This window comes from Dipodomys spectabilis, unplaced genomic scaffold, assembly GCF_019054845.1.
Source record: "Dipodomys spectabilis isolate Male_0828 unplaced genomic scaffold, ASM1905484v1 ptg000463l, whole genome shotgun sequence".
Classification (NCBI taxonomy): Eukaryota; Metazoa; Chordata; class Mammalia; order Rodentia; family Heteromyidae; genus Dipodomys; species Dipodomys spectabilis.
In genome coordinates this window covers 36,511-52,945 of record NW_024871140.1, presented here as the reverse complement: position 1 = coordinate 52,945, position 16,435 = coordinate 36,511, and the positions used below count along the sequence as shown (strand labels likewise).

The 16,435-nt window shown below is 42.3% G+C and overlaps 1 protein-coding gene across 1 annotated transcript in view; it reads right to left on the bottom strand.

Annotated features, from left to right (window-relative positions):
• Positions 1–1,076: 1,076 nt before the first annotated feature.
• The window catches only part of LOC122098180 (protocadherin Fat 4-like), a gene marked incomplete at its 5' end in the record, with an annotated part of 49,285 nt that continues 33,926 nt past the window's right edge, over positions 1,077–16,435 (bottom strand). The window contains 7 exons of the mRNA XM_042668673.1: positions 1,077–3,046; positions 4,484–4,745; positions 8,514–8,731; positions 10,033–10,157; positions 13,333–13,512; positions 14,538–14,623; positions 15,507–15,814. Coding sequence (XP_042524607.1) covers positions 1,188–3,046; positions 4,484–4,745; positions 8,514–8,731; positions 10,033–10,157; positions 13,333–13,512; positions 14,538–14,623; positions 15,507–15,814 — 3,038 coding nt within the window. The remainder of the gene's footprint in view (positions 3,047–4,483; positions 4,746–8,513; positions 8,732–10,032; positions 10,158–13,332; positions 13,513–14,537; positions 14,624–15,506; positions 15,815–16,435) is intronic.

The following is a 16,435-nucleotide window of genomic DNA, read 5'->3' as shown; positions in this document are numbered from 1 at the left end:
AAATTCAATATAACAGTCCCTATTTACAAGTACAGGACATGAATACAATGTATTTTAAATAAATATTTAATTCTATTGTTGGCATTTACAAAGTAGAAAGGCATACCATATGTTACAAATATCAAAAATGTGGAAAATAGGAATGTTACATAAGTAACAAATATAAAAAAAGTCTTTTCTTACCTTCCCTGAAAGTAAGAAAATCATTAGGCATAGGAAAATATCTATCAAAAACACAGCTCAGGTGTAAAAAAAAACAAAACAAAAATAAAAAAGACTTTACACACAGTATTAAAAACATGATCTACAAAAATCACAGGAAGTAAAAAGTATTGCAATTGGACTTTACATAAATTATTTTTTTAAACCTGGGTACTTGGGGTGAATGCTAAATGGATGGAAAATGTCAGTCCAATCATAGCTTTGTTTAATTCAATTTGTTAAATGTTAAAAGCATAGAACTTTTTTATTTCAATAAATAACTTTTAAAGGTTTCACACTAGGAAGGTAGCCATGTTTGGGGACAGAATACAGTCCTTGGTTCCTCGTGGAAGAGCGAGGAAAAGTCAGAGGGCCGCAACTGATCCGGAGAGGTGCGCATGTTTGAACACTCTTTCGTCAGAAAGCATGAAAGTGCTGACTTAACTTCAGTACCCAATGTCCCATTACACGCAAGCAAACTGAACCATTTCTAAGCACCACTGAATACGCAAGCTCTAGTTCTGAAAAGTGTTAATACGTAGTCTTCCACAAAACAAGTGGAAAGCTTTTTTCTATACTTTACAAGGGCCGGGCTGCATCTCAAGGATCTTGCCACGTAAAACGCAATCATAACAACACAATGGAAACCCTACCACATCCCCCGCCATTTCTGTAATGGTAACCGTTACTCATTAACCCCCAAAAAAGAAAAATCACAACAACCAAACACTGACTCATCAGCCAAACTTGCCCAACGTTGCAAGCCATGTGACTGGTTACCAAACACCACGCATGCAGGCAAAAAATACAACGGAACAGGATTGAATTAGGAGTCATTTCGAGTCTGTCTCAGCAGCCTGGGGTTTGCCCTCCCACGCGTCCGTCCACCGAGGGCCTCCGAGGGCCCTCTGTGAGTGGGGTCCACACTCGGTCCGCGATCGCCCCGCGGGTCGGGGTTCTGGCTTTCCCCTCCCCTGCCGGGCGCCTCATGCGCGCTGCTCGGCCTCGCCCTCCGCGGGGCCAGGCTTCGCGGCCCCGGCTTCTTCTTTGCCCGCCGCCTTTTCTGGGAGAGACGCCAAGTCGATGAAGACGTCAGCATAGTGGCCGAAGCCGGGCCCCCAGCTCAGGAGGCTGTCCCAGCTGAAGCCGCCCGCCGGCTGGCCCGGCCTCAGCGTGCCGTCGCCCGCGGCTGCCGCCTGGGGCCCCGCGGGGCCGCCCTCCGCCCGGCGCCCGTGGAACCGCCGAGGCTTCAGCCTGGCGCCGTAGTTGTCCTCGTCATCGGCGTCCGACTCGTTGACCTGGGAGAGCTTGGGCACCCTGGACATGTAGGCCATCGGCTTCTCGCGGTCGTACTCCATCTCCGAGCAGGTGAAGGACTCGTGCGAGTCGCTGTCGGAGGAAGACTCCGGAGCCGGAATACCGTCGGCCGGGTTCCGGGTTCTGGACAGCGGGCGTCGGCAGTCCTCCTCCGACGAGGACCTCCCGTGGTCGGCGCTGCAGATGCTGGGGTTCCGCGGGCGCGGGGTGTTCAGCCTCTCCACCTCTTCGATGGAGAGTCCCACCGGCGGGGAGGAGTCCAGCGGAATCTGCCCGATCGGCTGCTTGAGGCGACTCCCCGGTCTGGAGCCGTGAGCCACCATGGCCTGCGGACTCTTGCTCCTCCTCCCCAGCCTCGTGGCATAGTTGAAAAGGCCAGGTTGGCAGGTGTCGTGCATTTCCAACGTGTTTCCATCTCTCAGAGGAAGATGGAGCTCCCTGGCTGGGCTGTTACTGTAGAAAGTAGATGATTTGGAGAAAGGCGCTGGGCTGTGTCGAGACAGAGGGTTGGGGGTGGGACAAGCCGAGTGGCTGAGCGAGCCGCTTCTCAGCCCGGGCCCGTAGGGGGGCTGGTAGGTGAGGCTGCTGGCGCCCAGGGGCATGGGGGACTGCCGGGCGAAGCCCAGCGGGCTGTGCCTCTGGATGGAGAACTTGGGCGTGTGGCTGCGGAACTGCTTGTAGTGCTGGATGATGTCGGCGTCCGAGGGCGCGATGCTGCTGGCATTGTCGATGTCATAGTGCTCGATCTCCTGCTCCGGGGAGGCCAGGGGCGCGCTGGGCACGGTCTCCGCACCGTGGGGGAGCCCCGTCTCGTCGTAGATGAGATAGGGGTTCTCCCGCTCGATGATGTCCGGCTTGGGGTTCCCCTCGGGCTGCTTTCTCACTGTCAGGTCGTCCGCGTAGGAAGGGATGTTGTCTGGGTCATCGAAAGCGACGTTCTCGCTGCCTTTCTTCTTCTTTTTCTTCTTCTTCTTCTCCTTCGGTTTCTTGTCCTGCTTTGGACTCTTGCCTTTCTTCCCTCGGCACTGATTGCACACTATGAGGCTGAGGACCAAGAAGGCGAGGACGGTGGCGCAACTGCCCACGATGGCGGGCACGGCCCACAGGGGGAGCGAGATCTCCTCCGGGCTGGGGCTCAACACGCACACGTGCCCTCCGTGACTTCCAGCCTTGCACACTTTGCCCTGGGGGCACAGGATGCCCAGGCAGGCCACCACGGTCTCACAGGTCCGCCCCGTGTGCGACTCAGGGCAGCTGCAGGTGAAATCCGAGACGAGGCCAGGCTCGCAGCTGCCCCCGTTCTGGCATGGGTGGGAGGCGCAGTCCCCGGGAGGAACGCACTTGTATGCATACCACTGGTTCAGGCACAGCAGGTCGCCCCAGCAGGGGTTGCTGGCACAGATGTTGGGCCCGCGACAGCCGATCTTCACCGAGGGATCTGTTTTCGAGATGGAGGCCAAGCTGTGCTTCCCGCTGAAAGGGAGACTTTCACCTCCATATAACACCCAAGCAATGCAGCCGCTGAGCCCTGCAAGGAAGAGTAACGGAAGCTGAGAAGCCGCCCAATCACATCCTGAGAAGCCGCCCATACCGGATCCTTAGAAACTAGAGTTAATTCCGCCCTCCAGCTACAAGATCGGAAATCCATGCGAGTTGAGTCAGCAGGGTGAGTAAAGTTTCCCGGAAGTGCAGAAGGGACTGGTTTATACCACCTGAAGCCTTAGGAATTAGCCAAACAGACTTCAGTGTCTTCAATCTCTCTCTTGCTCGGTTTAATCATGTTCTGGCTCTGCTTTTGCAATCTGTGTACTTTAAATTGCTACTTAGAACTAAATCCAATTCTGGGTGCTGATGGCTCACCCTGTAATCTGAGCTATTCAGGGGGCTGAGATGGATAACTGTTCAAAGCCAGCCCAGGGAAAACTCTAATTAACCAGCCATAAGTTGGAACTGGAGGTGTGGCTCAAGTAGTAGAGCACCAGTCTTGAGTGGAAAAAGCCAAGTCAGAACACAAGGCTTTTGAGATCAAGCGCCTTGAAGGGAACACGGCACACAATCCAAATTATTTTTTAATCACTAACAACAGCAATACCACCAAAAAAAAAAAAAAAAAAAGTAGGCCAAGAGGTTCAGCTACAAGGTCATGCAATATCAACAGAGTGGGTGGAACACACAAGCATGAAAAAAAAAACACTAGTGATTTGTTTAACTTTCTAGAACACATCATGTCTCTCTCCTTTGTCTACTTTTTTTGTGGGGTCCTAGGGCATGAACTCAGGGGGTGGACACTGTTACTGAGCTTTCTGGTTTAAGGCTAGTGCTCTATCACTTGAGCCACATCTCCACTTATAGCTTCTTTCTGGTTAGCTGAAGATAAGAGTCTTTTCTGTTCAGGCTGGTTTGAACTGCCATCTGATTTCTCAGCATCCTGAATAGCAAATATTTCAGACATAATCACCAGCACCTGGCTTCATCATTCACATGTAAGTGTACAAAGGTTTCCATTACTTCCTTCACGTTCTCTTACTACTTTGCATCCATCCTTCACATCATTTTTGTTAAGTTAAAATACTATATTGATTTGTGTAAGGGTTTGATTAACATTTGTCTCCCTTTTCTCACATGCCCCATGGACAGCATAATTATGAATTCAGGAATGAGTAAACACTAGCTCAGCAGACAAGCAAAGCATAAAAACGGGTGAATTATGACCTTGGTAGAATAGATATAAGTGAATAAAGGAGATGATGGCCAGCATTTATTGTTTCTAAATTTTCTAAATGCACTTGAGGTGGTCTTAAAGCCATCTTCACTGGTGCTACTTTTGCAAAACCCTTTATTGCAACAAATCATCCTGAGTTGGGAGTTCCTGTTAAGTAAGCAAATTCTACCTGTTTGGTCACAAAAATTCCCAACTGAGAACATGTTTTTTCCCTTTCTTTCATGGCTATACTCAAGCAATTACCTGTTTGGGCATCTCTGTGAGCTTGGTTGGGTGGAATTCCACCAAGAGATATGGTGAGCACATCGAGACCACCAAAATCCTGAGTGGGGTGAAGGATATCTCTGCTATACATTCTGTCAATGGACAATACCGTGGCACTTCCATTCTTCCCAATTAAGAAAGTATGCCAGTGTCCATCCGCAACATAAACTTCAGGAATATTTCTCTCCACTTTCCCAGCAATCCCTGCATCAGAAGTGAAATGTACTTTCCCATTCTTGATCTGTCAAAAAAATTAATTAAAAATAAGACCAAATGAAATACATGTTTAAATATACAAACTTATAGAACTGAATCTGTGTGTGTGTGTACACGTGTGCATGTGTGCATGTGTACATGCCAGTCCTGTGACTTTTACTCAAGACCTGGAAGCTGTCTATGGGCATTTTTGCTCATAGTGGTAGTTCTCTACCACTCAAGCCACAGCTCTACTTCTGGCTTTTTCATTAGAGATAAGAGTCTCTTGAGCTTTCTTGCCCAGGCTGGCTTTGAACTGTGATACTCAGATCCCAGCCTCCTGAGTAGCTAGAATTATAGTCATGAGCCATTGGCAGCCAGCTTTAGAATTGAATTTTTAAAAGACTGATTCATCTAAGCAGTCTGCATAAAGAAAGTATCTCTGCTAGTATTAGACGGTGTTAGCATGTATCTTCTGCAATTTTAGGTAGTAACTTACTATTTAGTGTTTTCAGTAGTTTTCTTTTATTACATTTTACATTTATATTTGCATTACTGAAGCTACTCTTTGAATACATTGTTTGAGCATTAGTATGGTCCTATTTGTAAAGTATAACACAGTGTGCAAATCTTAAATAATTACTTTGTGTGTGTATGTGTGTTGGGACTAGGGTTTGAACTCAGGTTCTCATGCTCTTGAACTGCTAGGATTACAATCATCAATCACCAGCAACTGGCTTATATAATAACTTTTGAACAAGAAATTGAATGCAGTTGTTCTTCATATTCTCCATCAATAGCTTTTGTCTATATTTAGCTTCTTGAGATGCACAGAATTATTTTATAAGAACACGATTTAATAATGGAGTGAATAGCTATTTAGATAAATAACATCTTTTGGGAATACTCTATTTCAATATCAAATATTTCATGTATTTTATTTGTCTGGTTTGACAAATAGCCTATGGCCATCAAAAATGCTATTATCACTTGCAAAATATAAAATGAGTACTCAGTATAAAAGAAGTATAGTTGGAAAAATCAAGACCAAAATAAATTCTTTGCCCTCTCATCTATTACCCATTGGAAATTTAAGAAAGAAATGATGTGTATAATAATTTTAAGAAAGAAATGATGTGTTATTTCTTTTGGTACATGTATATGTGTAGGAGCTATGTCTTGAACTCAGGGCCTGGGCACTTATTCCTTAGCCTTTCCATTCAGTGCTGACGCTCTACCACTTGAGCCACAGCTCCACTTCCAGCATTTTGCTGGTTAATTGGAGGTAGGAGTCTCTTGGGCTTTTCTCCCTAGGCTAGCTTCAGAGAGTGATCCTCAGCTCTCAACCAATTAAATAGCTAGGCTATAACATTTCTTGGAATGAAGCTGAAGAGCAAAGAATGACTTGTTGATCATGGAAGGCTAGATGACTTTTTGGGTTGGGTTTGCTTTTTCATGTTTCCTAAGGTGTTAGTTTACCTCCCCTCCCCAGAGAAACCCAGAAGACACAGATGCCCTGCTCCTGCGAGCAGCCACCAAGCTCCCTTCCCTATGAGTAGACCAATTTAAAAAATGGAATAATTCATGAGCTAGATGAACATTTGTTTCAGGGAGCACAGTACCATTCCACTGCCAGATAAAGCTGGTGTCTTGGCGCTAGTGTGAGTGGCACCCTGCCTTGAATAGAGGAAATGGAAAGACAGAGCTGTTCACTGTGTGACTCAGATCAAATGTTGTTTCTCCATGCAATGTAGGCATCTGGGAGAGCTCCAAATCAGCACATTGGTACTTCATGCAAAATATGCTGAATGCATTTACGTACGTTGGTCATATAGTAATGTTTTATGAAAGACTCTTTCCAGATAGAATGTGTGTGTGTGTGTGTGTGTGTGTGTGTGTGTGTATCAATACCAAATTCACATAGCAGAAAAGATAGAGGAATTGAAGTTAAATAACATTTAACATAATTATAACAGTGAGCAGCAAGTAAGGATACATGATAGAAACAGCAATGTCTTTTTTCTTGTGTTGGTACTAGGGCTTGAACTCAAGGCTTCACAGTTTTGCTTAGCTTTTTTACTCAAATCTGGTGCTCTACCACTTGAACCACAATTCCTCTTCTGACATTTTACTGGCTAATTAGAGATATGACTCTCTTGGATTCATCTTCCCAGGCTGGCTTTGAACTGGGCTCAACAGATCTCAGCTTCCTGAGTATCTAGAATTGTAGGTATGAGCAACTAGTAATCAGAAAAGTCTGATTGGTTCTTCAACCAGCTGTGTGTGTCTCTCCTATGTATCTCTCCATCAATGAATGTCTATTAGAAGGGCATTTTCCATATGCCAAATGTATAAACAGACTGACAAGAAGAGAACTTCCCACACTAATGTTTTTAATGTTTATCTTCTCTCTTGCAGCATTCCACCTAACACAGCCTTCCTAATGTTCCAAATACTATCATGATGTTTTGCTGTTGTTTATATGATTATTAATTTATTTAGTTTTAAATTCATAGATCTGAGAATATATAATTTACCTTATATCTGCATTTATCTAAATAAACTTAGAGAAACAACAGAACTGCTTTGGAGCAAAGATATAGTCCAACACTGAGGATTATTAAAGTGCTCCACATGTAGGAGAATGATGGAGAGAGGACAAGTGCGCAAATAGAGTCATCATATTCAATGTGCATATGTGAAAATGGAACCCAGTCACTTGAGGGGTGGGTGAGGTTAGGAGAGATGAGGGAGGAGTTGGAAGGGGAGGGCTTCAATAGAGATGCATTGCACTCACAAACTGACATGGGGAATGTGAAACCACTCTGTATAGCTACTTAAAACTAAATAAAAAATATTTTTAAAGAAAGAGCTCAAGTGGTAAAGTATAGTTTGAGTAAAAAAGCACCTAGTCCTGATTTCAGGCCCAATTAATGACACACACAAATATAAGTAATTTACTAAAATTTATATATAATTGTTGGCATGTAGAATTATACAGCTAATGTTTTAACATTATTTGAAGAGATGAGGTGATCTGCTTTCAAGAAATCTCACATACAGGTAATTTCATAGTTTGCCTAGCTTGTGACTTGAACATATACTCCTGAATAAAGTTCTTAATCTGGAATATTTACTCTAATCATATAACAAACAACCTACTCTTCATGTTTATTTTCTAGTGGGGGCAAGGGATGAGCTTTCTATTTCAAAACCACAGCATGTCTTTTTTTTAATATAGCTGTACAATTTGCAGGGGAGTTTAATTCCACAAGTCAGCACTGTATGGTTTTCCTTTGCTTTGCTTAAAGCTAGGCAAAGCCCCACTATTAAAAATTTAATCAAGCAAAATAGACTCCCACAAAGCTCCATAATTGGTCTTGAAATCAGGGTCTCTTGCTCTTGCTTGGTTTTTCACTCAAGTCTAGCACTCTACCACTTAAGCCATACCTCCACTTCTGGCTTTTCGCTGGCCAGTTGGAGATAATGAGTCTCATGAACTTTTCTGCCCAGACTAGACTAGCTTTGAACCAAATCCTCAAATCTCAGCCTTCTGAGAAGCTGGGATTATGAGCTTTGCAATAAAGATTTGTGCTTTCCTATCCTGCATAGTTCTCTACTGTCAACCAATACTAAGTTGTTTAGAAAGCAATTTTTTCCGAGCTCTGTTGCTCTGGCTGATGCTTGGAGTCCTGCCTTGGTGAGCCCTTTAAGAGCTTGCAAAGAAAAGTCTAGACACTGTAAGAGGTGAGCAATGCCATGGGCAGTCCCCCCACTACCCCCATGATGAAGTCACCATAAGCGTTCATCCTACCTTAACTGTTGTGTAGTTGCTGCTTTCTTGGATGTGGATTAAAATTCCATTCTCACTTCTTGTCCTGAATTTGACTTCCAGACTGTTCACACCATAAGGTTCCACTGGGGCCCCTCGCAGGCTCTGCCTCAGCAGATGCTCCCTCTTCTCATTCTGGCTCATGTGGTAATCCAGACGTCCTTTGCCTTCTAAAGACAAGGCTGTGTCTGGAGTAATAGCTGAAAGACAGAGAAGAGCAAAAAAATGAGTCTCATATATAACCCATTTCTGGCAACACTTTCTTTCAGTTATAAAGCAAGGGTGGTAGTGGTAATGGGAATGTCATTGTTGTATCTTCACGCTCCATGCCTATATATGCTGGACTCCATTCAACCTCACCACCTCTAATACACACCCCTTTCACCCCCCAAAAGCCACCATTATCAGGTTTCCTTCTATTGGAGCACTTTCTATGCTGACAAAAATTAATACAAAGGACAATAGTAATTTCAGCATATATTCAAGTGCTGAAAATATGCACTTAAAAATTCCTTGGCTCATGCCTGTAATCCTAGCTACTCAGGAGTCTGAGACCTCAGGATCAAGATTCAAAGCCAGCCCTGGCAGAAAAGTTCATGAGGTTCTTACCTCCAATTAGCAACAAAAAACCTCACAGTAGAGCTGTGGCTCAAGTGTCAGCCTTGAGCACAAAAGACCCTAGAATTAAGCCCCAGGACTGACACATACACAAAAGATATCAGACACTTCCACTGAATTAAGTACTAAAAATTTACTTGAAAAAAATTATATATATGGTTATATATATATATAATCTTAATGAAAGAGGGCCCATTAGAGGTTGCTAATGTAATATACAGCTGGAAACCACCGAACTTCACTTTCTAACTATGGTTTGGATGTTATTACTGTCTTTATGACAAGAAAATCAGAGCATAAAAGACAAGAACTGATGAAAGAATTTAAGTTATTATTCAAAATGAATTAGTTCACTGCAAATTAAAATTGATATCTTGCCTTTCATATATTTTGTGGCTGTTGTGTGCTAGTTTTAGCTCAGTACTCAATGATTTAGTGGATATATCTAATACCCATATATATATATATATATATATATATATATATATATATATATATAAAAGTATATATGGTAAATATATATATAACATATCATATATATTATAAATAATGCATATTAAGTAAATCCACTAAAGAAATAACTAGAGAAATATCCCTAGATGATAAGCAACAATAAAGCACCACCTGAAAATTCTTTTAAAATTCTTAGCATTCCAGAAGATAACACACAAAGTAATAATATATTCAGAAAGAATCAGATGCAGTGACAATTCTTTCAAAGGTGTCACTCTTTTTCGTTTAAAGAAACTAATTAAATACGTCACTGTATTTGACCAACTGTTGTATGTTAAAAGAAGGCATGTTTAATACAAGGGCCTGGCTTTACTGACGCAGTGGTGTATTCAGATGCATATGTTCCCAGTGAGCAGGGCTGGACACCTACATTTCTCACAGTATTTCCCAGCCAGGCCCTCTCTGCAGCGACACTGCTGCCAGGACCAGTGGTCCACGCAGGTGCCACCATGCTGGCAAGGGGTGCGTGTGCAGGCTCCTTCTAGTCTGGGGCATCTAGAATAAAAGCACAGTGAAGAACTATGAAATACAAACAGGAAGGAAGAGGTTGATAAAAAAAAAATAGATGAGCTGGGTGGGCACCAGTGGCTTACACCTATAATCCTAATGAGGAGCTGAGATCTGAGACCCATAGCTCAAAGCTAGCCTGGGCATGAAGGTCTGTAGGATTCTTATCTCCAATTAACCACCAAAAAGTGGGAAGGAGAGCTGTGGACCAAGTGGTAGCACTAGAGTTAAGCACACACAAAAAATGGCTCAATGATAGCACCCAGGCCCTGAGTTTGAGAACCAGTGCTGGCGCGCGCGTGCACGCGCGCACACACACACACACACACACAAAGATGAACTTATACCAGGTGCCAGTAGTTCACCATGGCTGAGATCTGAAGATCACAGTTCAAAGCCAGCCTGGACAGGAAAGTCCATGAGACTCTTACCTTCAATAAACTACTAAAAAAAAAAAGCCAGAAGTGGCACTGTGGTGCAAGTGGTAAAACACTAGCCTTAAGCACAGAGAGGCTCAGAGACAGAGCCCAGGCCTTGAGTCCAAGCCCCAGGACCAGAAAAAAGGTAAAATCAAAAGAAGAGAAAACTAAGATGAACTAATTAACCTACTTAACTTCCAAGACTCAGTTATTAAGTTCAACTTACAACATTGAAATCCTGTAACATATAATTTGCTTCATATTAAAGAGAGGGTTTAATTTTTAAAATCTTATAAAGCAATAACAAACCAGGTAATGATTTCTGTTAAATACATAGTTTGTGAAGGCAATACTGAGGTTCAAACTCAGGCTTGAGCTCATATGCATGGTACTCTACAACCTGAACCATGCTTTTAGGCCTATTTTTTGTTTTTTGTTTTTGGAAATGGAGTCTTATGGACCTTTCTGTCCTAGCTAGCTTTGGCTTTGCACTGGCTCAACTTGCTTGCTCACAACTGGTGCTCAACACTTGAGCATGAACAGAGCCTTCATTTCAGCATTTTGCTGATTCCTTGGAGATGGAGTTTTCTGGACTGTTCTTGCTGGGTTAGCTTCAATTTCAATTCACTGCATCTCAGCATCTTAAGTAGCTAGGATTTACAGGTGTAAGCCATCAGTACCTGGCTTAAATTAGCTCTTTCTAAAACAGCATAACATGGTCAATGAAATCTTTTACTTACCAGAATCCAGCATCCAGAGTTTGATTAGATTTTTTGTGTGTGCCCACCCTGGGGTTTGAATTCAGGGCCTGGGAATTGTCCCTGAGCTTTTGTGCACAAGGCTAATGTTCTACCACTTGAGTCACAGCATCATTTCCAGCTTTTTATAGTTAATTGGAGAGACAAGACTTCCCTGCCCAGGTTGGCTTTGAACCTCAATCCTCATAGATCTCAGCCTCCTAAGTAGCTAGAATTGTAGGTGAATGCCTGTTCACGTTCAAGTTATTGTTGCAAGCATAAGTGTAAAAGCAACAAATACCAGGCACTTGCCTGTAATCCTAGCTACTCATGTGGCTGACATTTGATGATTCTGGTTCAAAGCTAGTCCAGACAGAAAAGTCCATGAGACTTAACCAATGAACCACTAAAAAAGCCAGAAATAGATCTATGGCTAAAGTGGTAGAGTGCAAGCCTTACGCAAAAAAGCTTAGGGACAGTTACCAGAGCCCTGAATTAAAAAAAAAAAATTATAAAGAAAAAAAATCCATGCATTCATGGAATAAGTTTTCTTTTCCTATCAGGTGACAGTGAACTCAAGACCTCATGTTTTTGCTTCTTTTTTTTCCACTCTAGGCTAGTGCTCTACTACTTGAGCCACAGATCCACTTTTGGCTTTTTGCTATAATTGAAGATAATAAGAATCGTATTGCTGAGCTGGCTTTAAACTGATCCTCAGATCTCAGCCTTCTGAGTTGGTAGGATTACAGGCCACCAGTGCCTGGCCACTATATAACACACAAATACACACATATTATACATATGTATGTGTGTGTAAGTATGTGTGATATTATATACAGCACTCAGGGCCTGGGTACTGTCCCTTAACTTTTTTGTTCAAGGCTAGCACTCTACCACTTGAGCCACAGGCTCCACTTCTGGCTTTTTTTGGTGCTTAATTAGAGATACGAGTCTCATAGACTTCCCTTCCCAGGCTGCCTTCAAAATGTGATCTCAGCCTCCTGAGTCACTAGAATTAGAATCATTAACCACTGGTGCTATACTTTTAAGAAGAAAAAAATTGAAATTAAAAGTGGAATAATATAGAAGGAAGTATGCCACAGTGTTAACAATGCCTAGCAACCTCCATTTTATATTTTTCTTTACTCCTGGACTAATGATAGTAATGACATTTTATTCTTTTTGTAACATAAAGCTATCAGTTTATAGAAAATAAAGGTAAACACCCAATTATATCACTTCTAAATATGTAGGATTATATGTGTGAGCACTAGTGCCTAGTCAATCTGAGTCTTAAGTACATGTAACAGCTGACATTGAGGTATCACAATGTGACAGCCATCTTCACCCTCTGACCTACCTGCTGACCACATTCAGCCTCCACAACTACTGTTCAAGGTGAGGTCAAGAAAATGTGTGCACGGGGGCTGGGAAGGTATAGGGGACCATGCAGATTGCAGCGCAGGAGAAAGATTATTGTAAGGTTTATTAGAGGGGCCATATCTCCCCATGAGAGGGAGCACATGGCTTAGGCCACTATCCCAGCTGTGGGCAGGTCTGGGTGGAAGGAAGTGAGGGCGGAAGTGAGTTAAGTGTGTGCCTAGGCCGAGAGGGAATGGCCAGCTGTATGGCAGAAACTCGAGGTCAGGGAGGAGCTCAGGTCTCGGTGGAGCTGAGGACCAAAGGTGGGGATAATACTAACAGATGTAACATTTGTTGTTATTGTTTTTGTGCTAGCTCTGGGTTTGAGCTAAGGATGTGGTGCTGTCCTTGAACTTTGTGTTTAAGGCTAGCACTTGAGCCATACATAGTTCCACTTCTGGCTTTTTGGTGGTTAATTGGATATCAGAGTCTTTCCTATCCAGGAAAGCTTTGAACTGCAGTCCTCAGATCTCAGCCTCCTGAGTAGTTAGGATTACAGGTGTGAGCAACTTCATCTTTTTTGATGCTCAATTACACGCACTTTTACATTTTTCCTTTAAAATATAGGACATAAAATCTCCTTACTGGTCTAGGAGGCCGTGGACTGCCAATGCCTGGCTGGGCTCCAGAGGCCTCCCATTGACTGCAAACTCCATGATGCAACCCACAAAATCATGGCTTTCCACATGCCCAGGCCTCTGCAGGATGGGCTCCAGGGATCGGAGGCCACCCACGGTCACGCGGTTGGGCTGCACATCCAGGGTCCTGAGTGAGAAAGGAGAGGAGAGCTGCTTGTGACAACCAAGTAGATTCCAGTTAAACAATTCATTTCCAAAGAACATCTGTGCTGGGTGTTGGTGGCTCATGGCTGGAATTAGCAACTCAGAATGCTGAAATCTGAGGATTGCAGTTCAAAGCCAGCCTGGACAGAAAAAGTCATGGGACTCATCACCTATTAGCCACCAAAAAGCCAATGGCAGGTTTGACATGTGTCGCCATGTTGAATTAACAAGAATTGGCTAGTAGTGTGTTGTCTGGAAAAGGTACATGTGTGTACCCCAGAGAGAGCACAAAGAGGTCTGTGTTTGCTGTCACCTCCACCTTACCTAACAGTGTGTGTGTGTGTGTGTGTGTGTGTGTGTGTTAGTACTGGGACTTGAACTCAGAGCTTCTGGGTCCCATTTGACCTTTTTGCTCTGTGCTGGGACTCTACAACTTGAGCCACACCTCCACTTCCAGCTTTTTGGGTGGCTAATTGGAGATAAGCATCTCACAGACTTTCATACATGGACTGGTTTTGAACCTTCATCCTAAGATCATAGCCTGCTTGAGTAGCTGGGATTACAGGCATGAGCCTTGAGTGTTTTGCTCTCACTCTTGTTTTTGAAAAGCTAATGCTATATTATAAGCTTCTGGTGCCTTTAAATTTAAGGAAAAGTATGTTAATTGTCACACAGTCTTTTAGATAATGTGTTTAAAAGACTTATCATCCCAACCCACACTGTTCTCAGGGCTTGGGTGTTTTGTGGCTATGCCATACCAACATTAAGCTTCTTTGTTTTATTTCATTTTACTCTTCTCATCACTCTCCTATAGTGTCTTTTTTTAAAATACACAAAAGTGACACAGAATTATAGTTGTAATTATTTTCATTGACAACAAGAAAATCCCTTTGAGGAGACTGAATTATCTTACCTATTTATGTAATATTTAGAAAAATATGATTACTTAAAAGGCATGTGGTTTAAAATTTCAAGTAAGATAAAGTTCTAAAGAATAATTTCACTCACCAGTCATCTGAGACAGCCACGTTGCTGACGGTGCAGTACCCTGGTTCCTGGTTCTCAGAGCAGGAGTCTACAGTTAGGGAGGCTGCCTGTGGAAAGAGAATGAGATTGTCACCAGTGGGTCCCTGGTGAACTCTGACCCTGGGAACCTCTCTGGCCAGCTCTGCCCAGAATTCATTTCTATTTCTATCTACCTGGGCTTGAACTCAGGGCCTCCCACTCTCTCTCAACTCTCACTCTCAGTTGGTACTCTACCAGTTGAGCCACACCGCCAGTCTACCTTTTTTGCTGGAAATGGAATGTTGTAAACTTTTCTGTCTGGGCTACCCTGGAACTCTGAGCTTCAGATCTTGATGTGTTGAGTAATTAGGATTACAGAACTGTAGAACACTGGCCCCCGGCTACTTTTAAAAAAAAAAACATTTTGAGATGCAACTAAATCATTGAATTCATGATTTTTTCAAATAGTTACTCGTGTCATTCAGTCTTCAGGATCAAATGTTCCTGTCAAAATTTTCTACCAGTTTCAATGTTAATTGAGAAATTTCTGTCCTGTACATGACTAAAAGTTTTGAGAGTAATAATTTTGCCAGTTCCTAACCAAACATTTGTTTTGAATTGTAGAAAAAAATTAAAATGAAATTTAAAAAATGGACTCAAAATCCCATAAGGGCCTTCTCTGGATATTTTTTTCCCTCTGGGCTGGCTTCAAATCATGATCCTCTAGATCTCAGCCTTATGAGTAGTTAAGATTACAGTAGTGGTCCACCAGTCCCCATTACTTGTTATTTATTTGGGACACGTGAGCAAAAGAAAAATGTTACTTGCAAGCCTTTATTTGAAGTTTATAATTCAATTGGTCAAGTAGCAAATATAATTTCACTCAACTAGTAGGTTTTTTTATACTTTATTTAAGGAATGAATTTAGCAGATATATGACAATAAAATTATTATTGCAAGGTGAAATCTTACCATTCCTGCTCTCCGGGCAATCACAGTGTGAAAATGTCCATCTGACACTTTCTTCATGGTGGTGAGCTTGTATGTACCACTACCTAAGTTATAAGAGAACCGTAGTCTTTCCTCAGCAATTTCAAGGGCCAAAAACTCAGCCCTCTCACCAGTCTGGTTGTCATAGTTGTAAAGCAATAATGCATGACTTTTGATGGTGGCAAATTTGACATAAATATAGTTGTTATTGGGATCCAAGCTTGGAAATTCCATGTATGACAGCTCCTCAAAGCCATAGCTGTTCAGCTCACAGTGTTTGCCAAAGACACCTGCATATGGGAAATTGACACATCCGACACATTAAATTCCAGACATGTTTTATTAAATTATTTTGACTAAAATGTTTGCATTTTACAATAGTGAACTAAAATGATGTAGACCAAATTGATACTCTTTGAAGCCTAAGCCAGAGAAGATAAACTTTCATGGAATTGGAAATAATTTTAATTCTGTCCCATTTTTTTTAAAGTGAGGGTTTTGTGTAATGGAACATGTTTGAAGTGACTTTGTCCTTGCAAAAACATTTTCAAAATGAGTTTGTTTGTGGTTGTAAGACTGGAATATATTGTAGTATCCAAGAGACTTTCTTTATAGTGCATGGTTCTTAAAAACAATTTTACTGCAATTGAAGATTTTAAATAAATTTAGTCCCCATACACATAGCATTTTTAAGGGTCACAGAATCAGGGAAGCAATCATTAAGTGTCTTAAATTCCATCTCTTATTTTATGCCCTCTTTAGAGATCATTTGCAACAGGATACTTTTAAATGACTTCATTTTTTTGTTGTTTGTGTATGTGAAAGCCTTTATATTTGCTTACGCTGATCTTTTATGTGACATGAAAAATTACAATGCTTTGCCAAAAGTCCTTTTCCAACAAATATTAAGA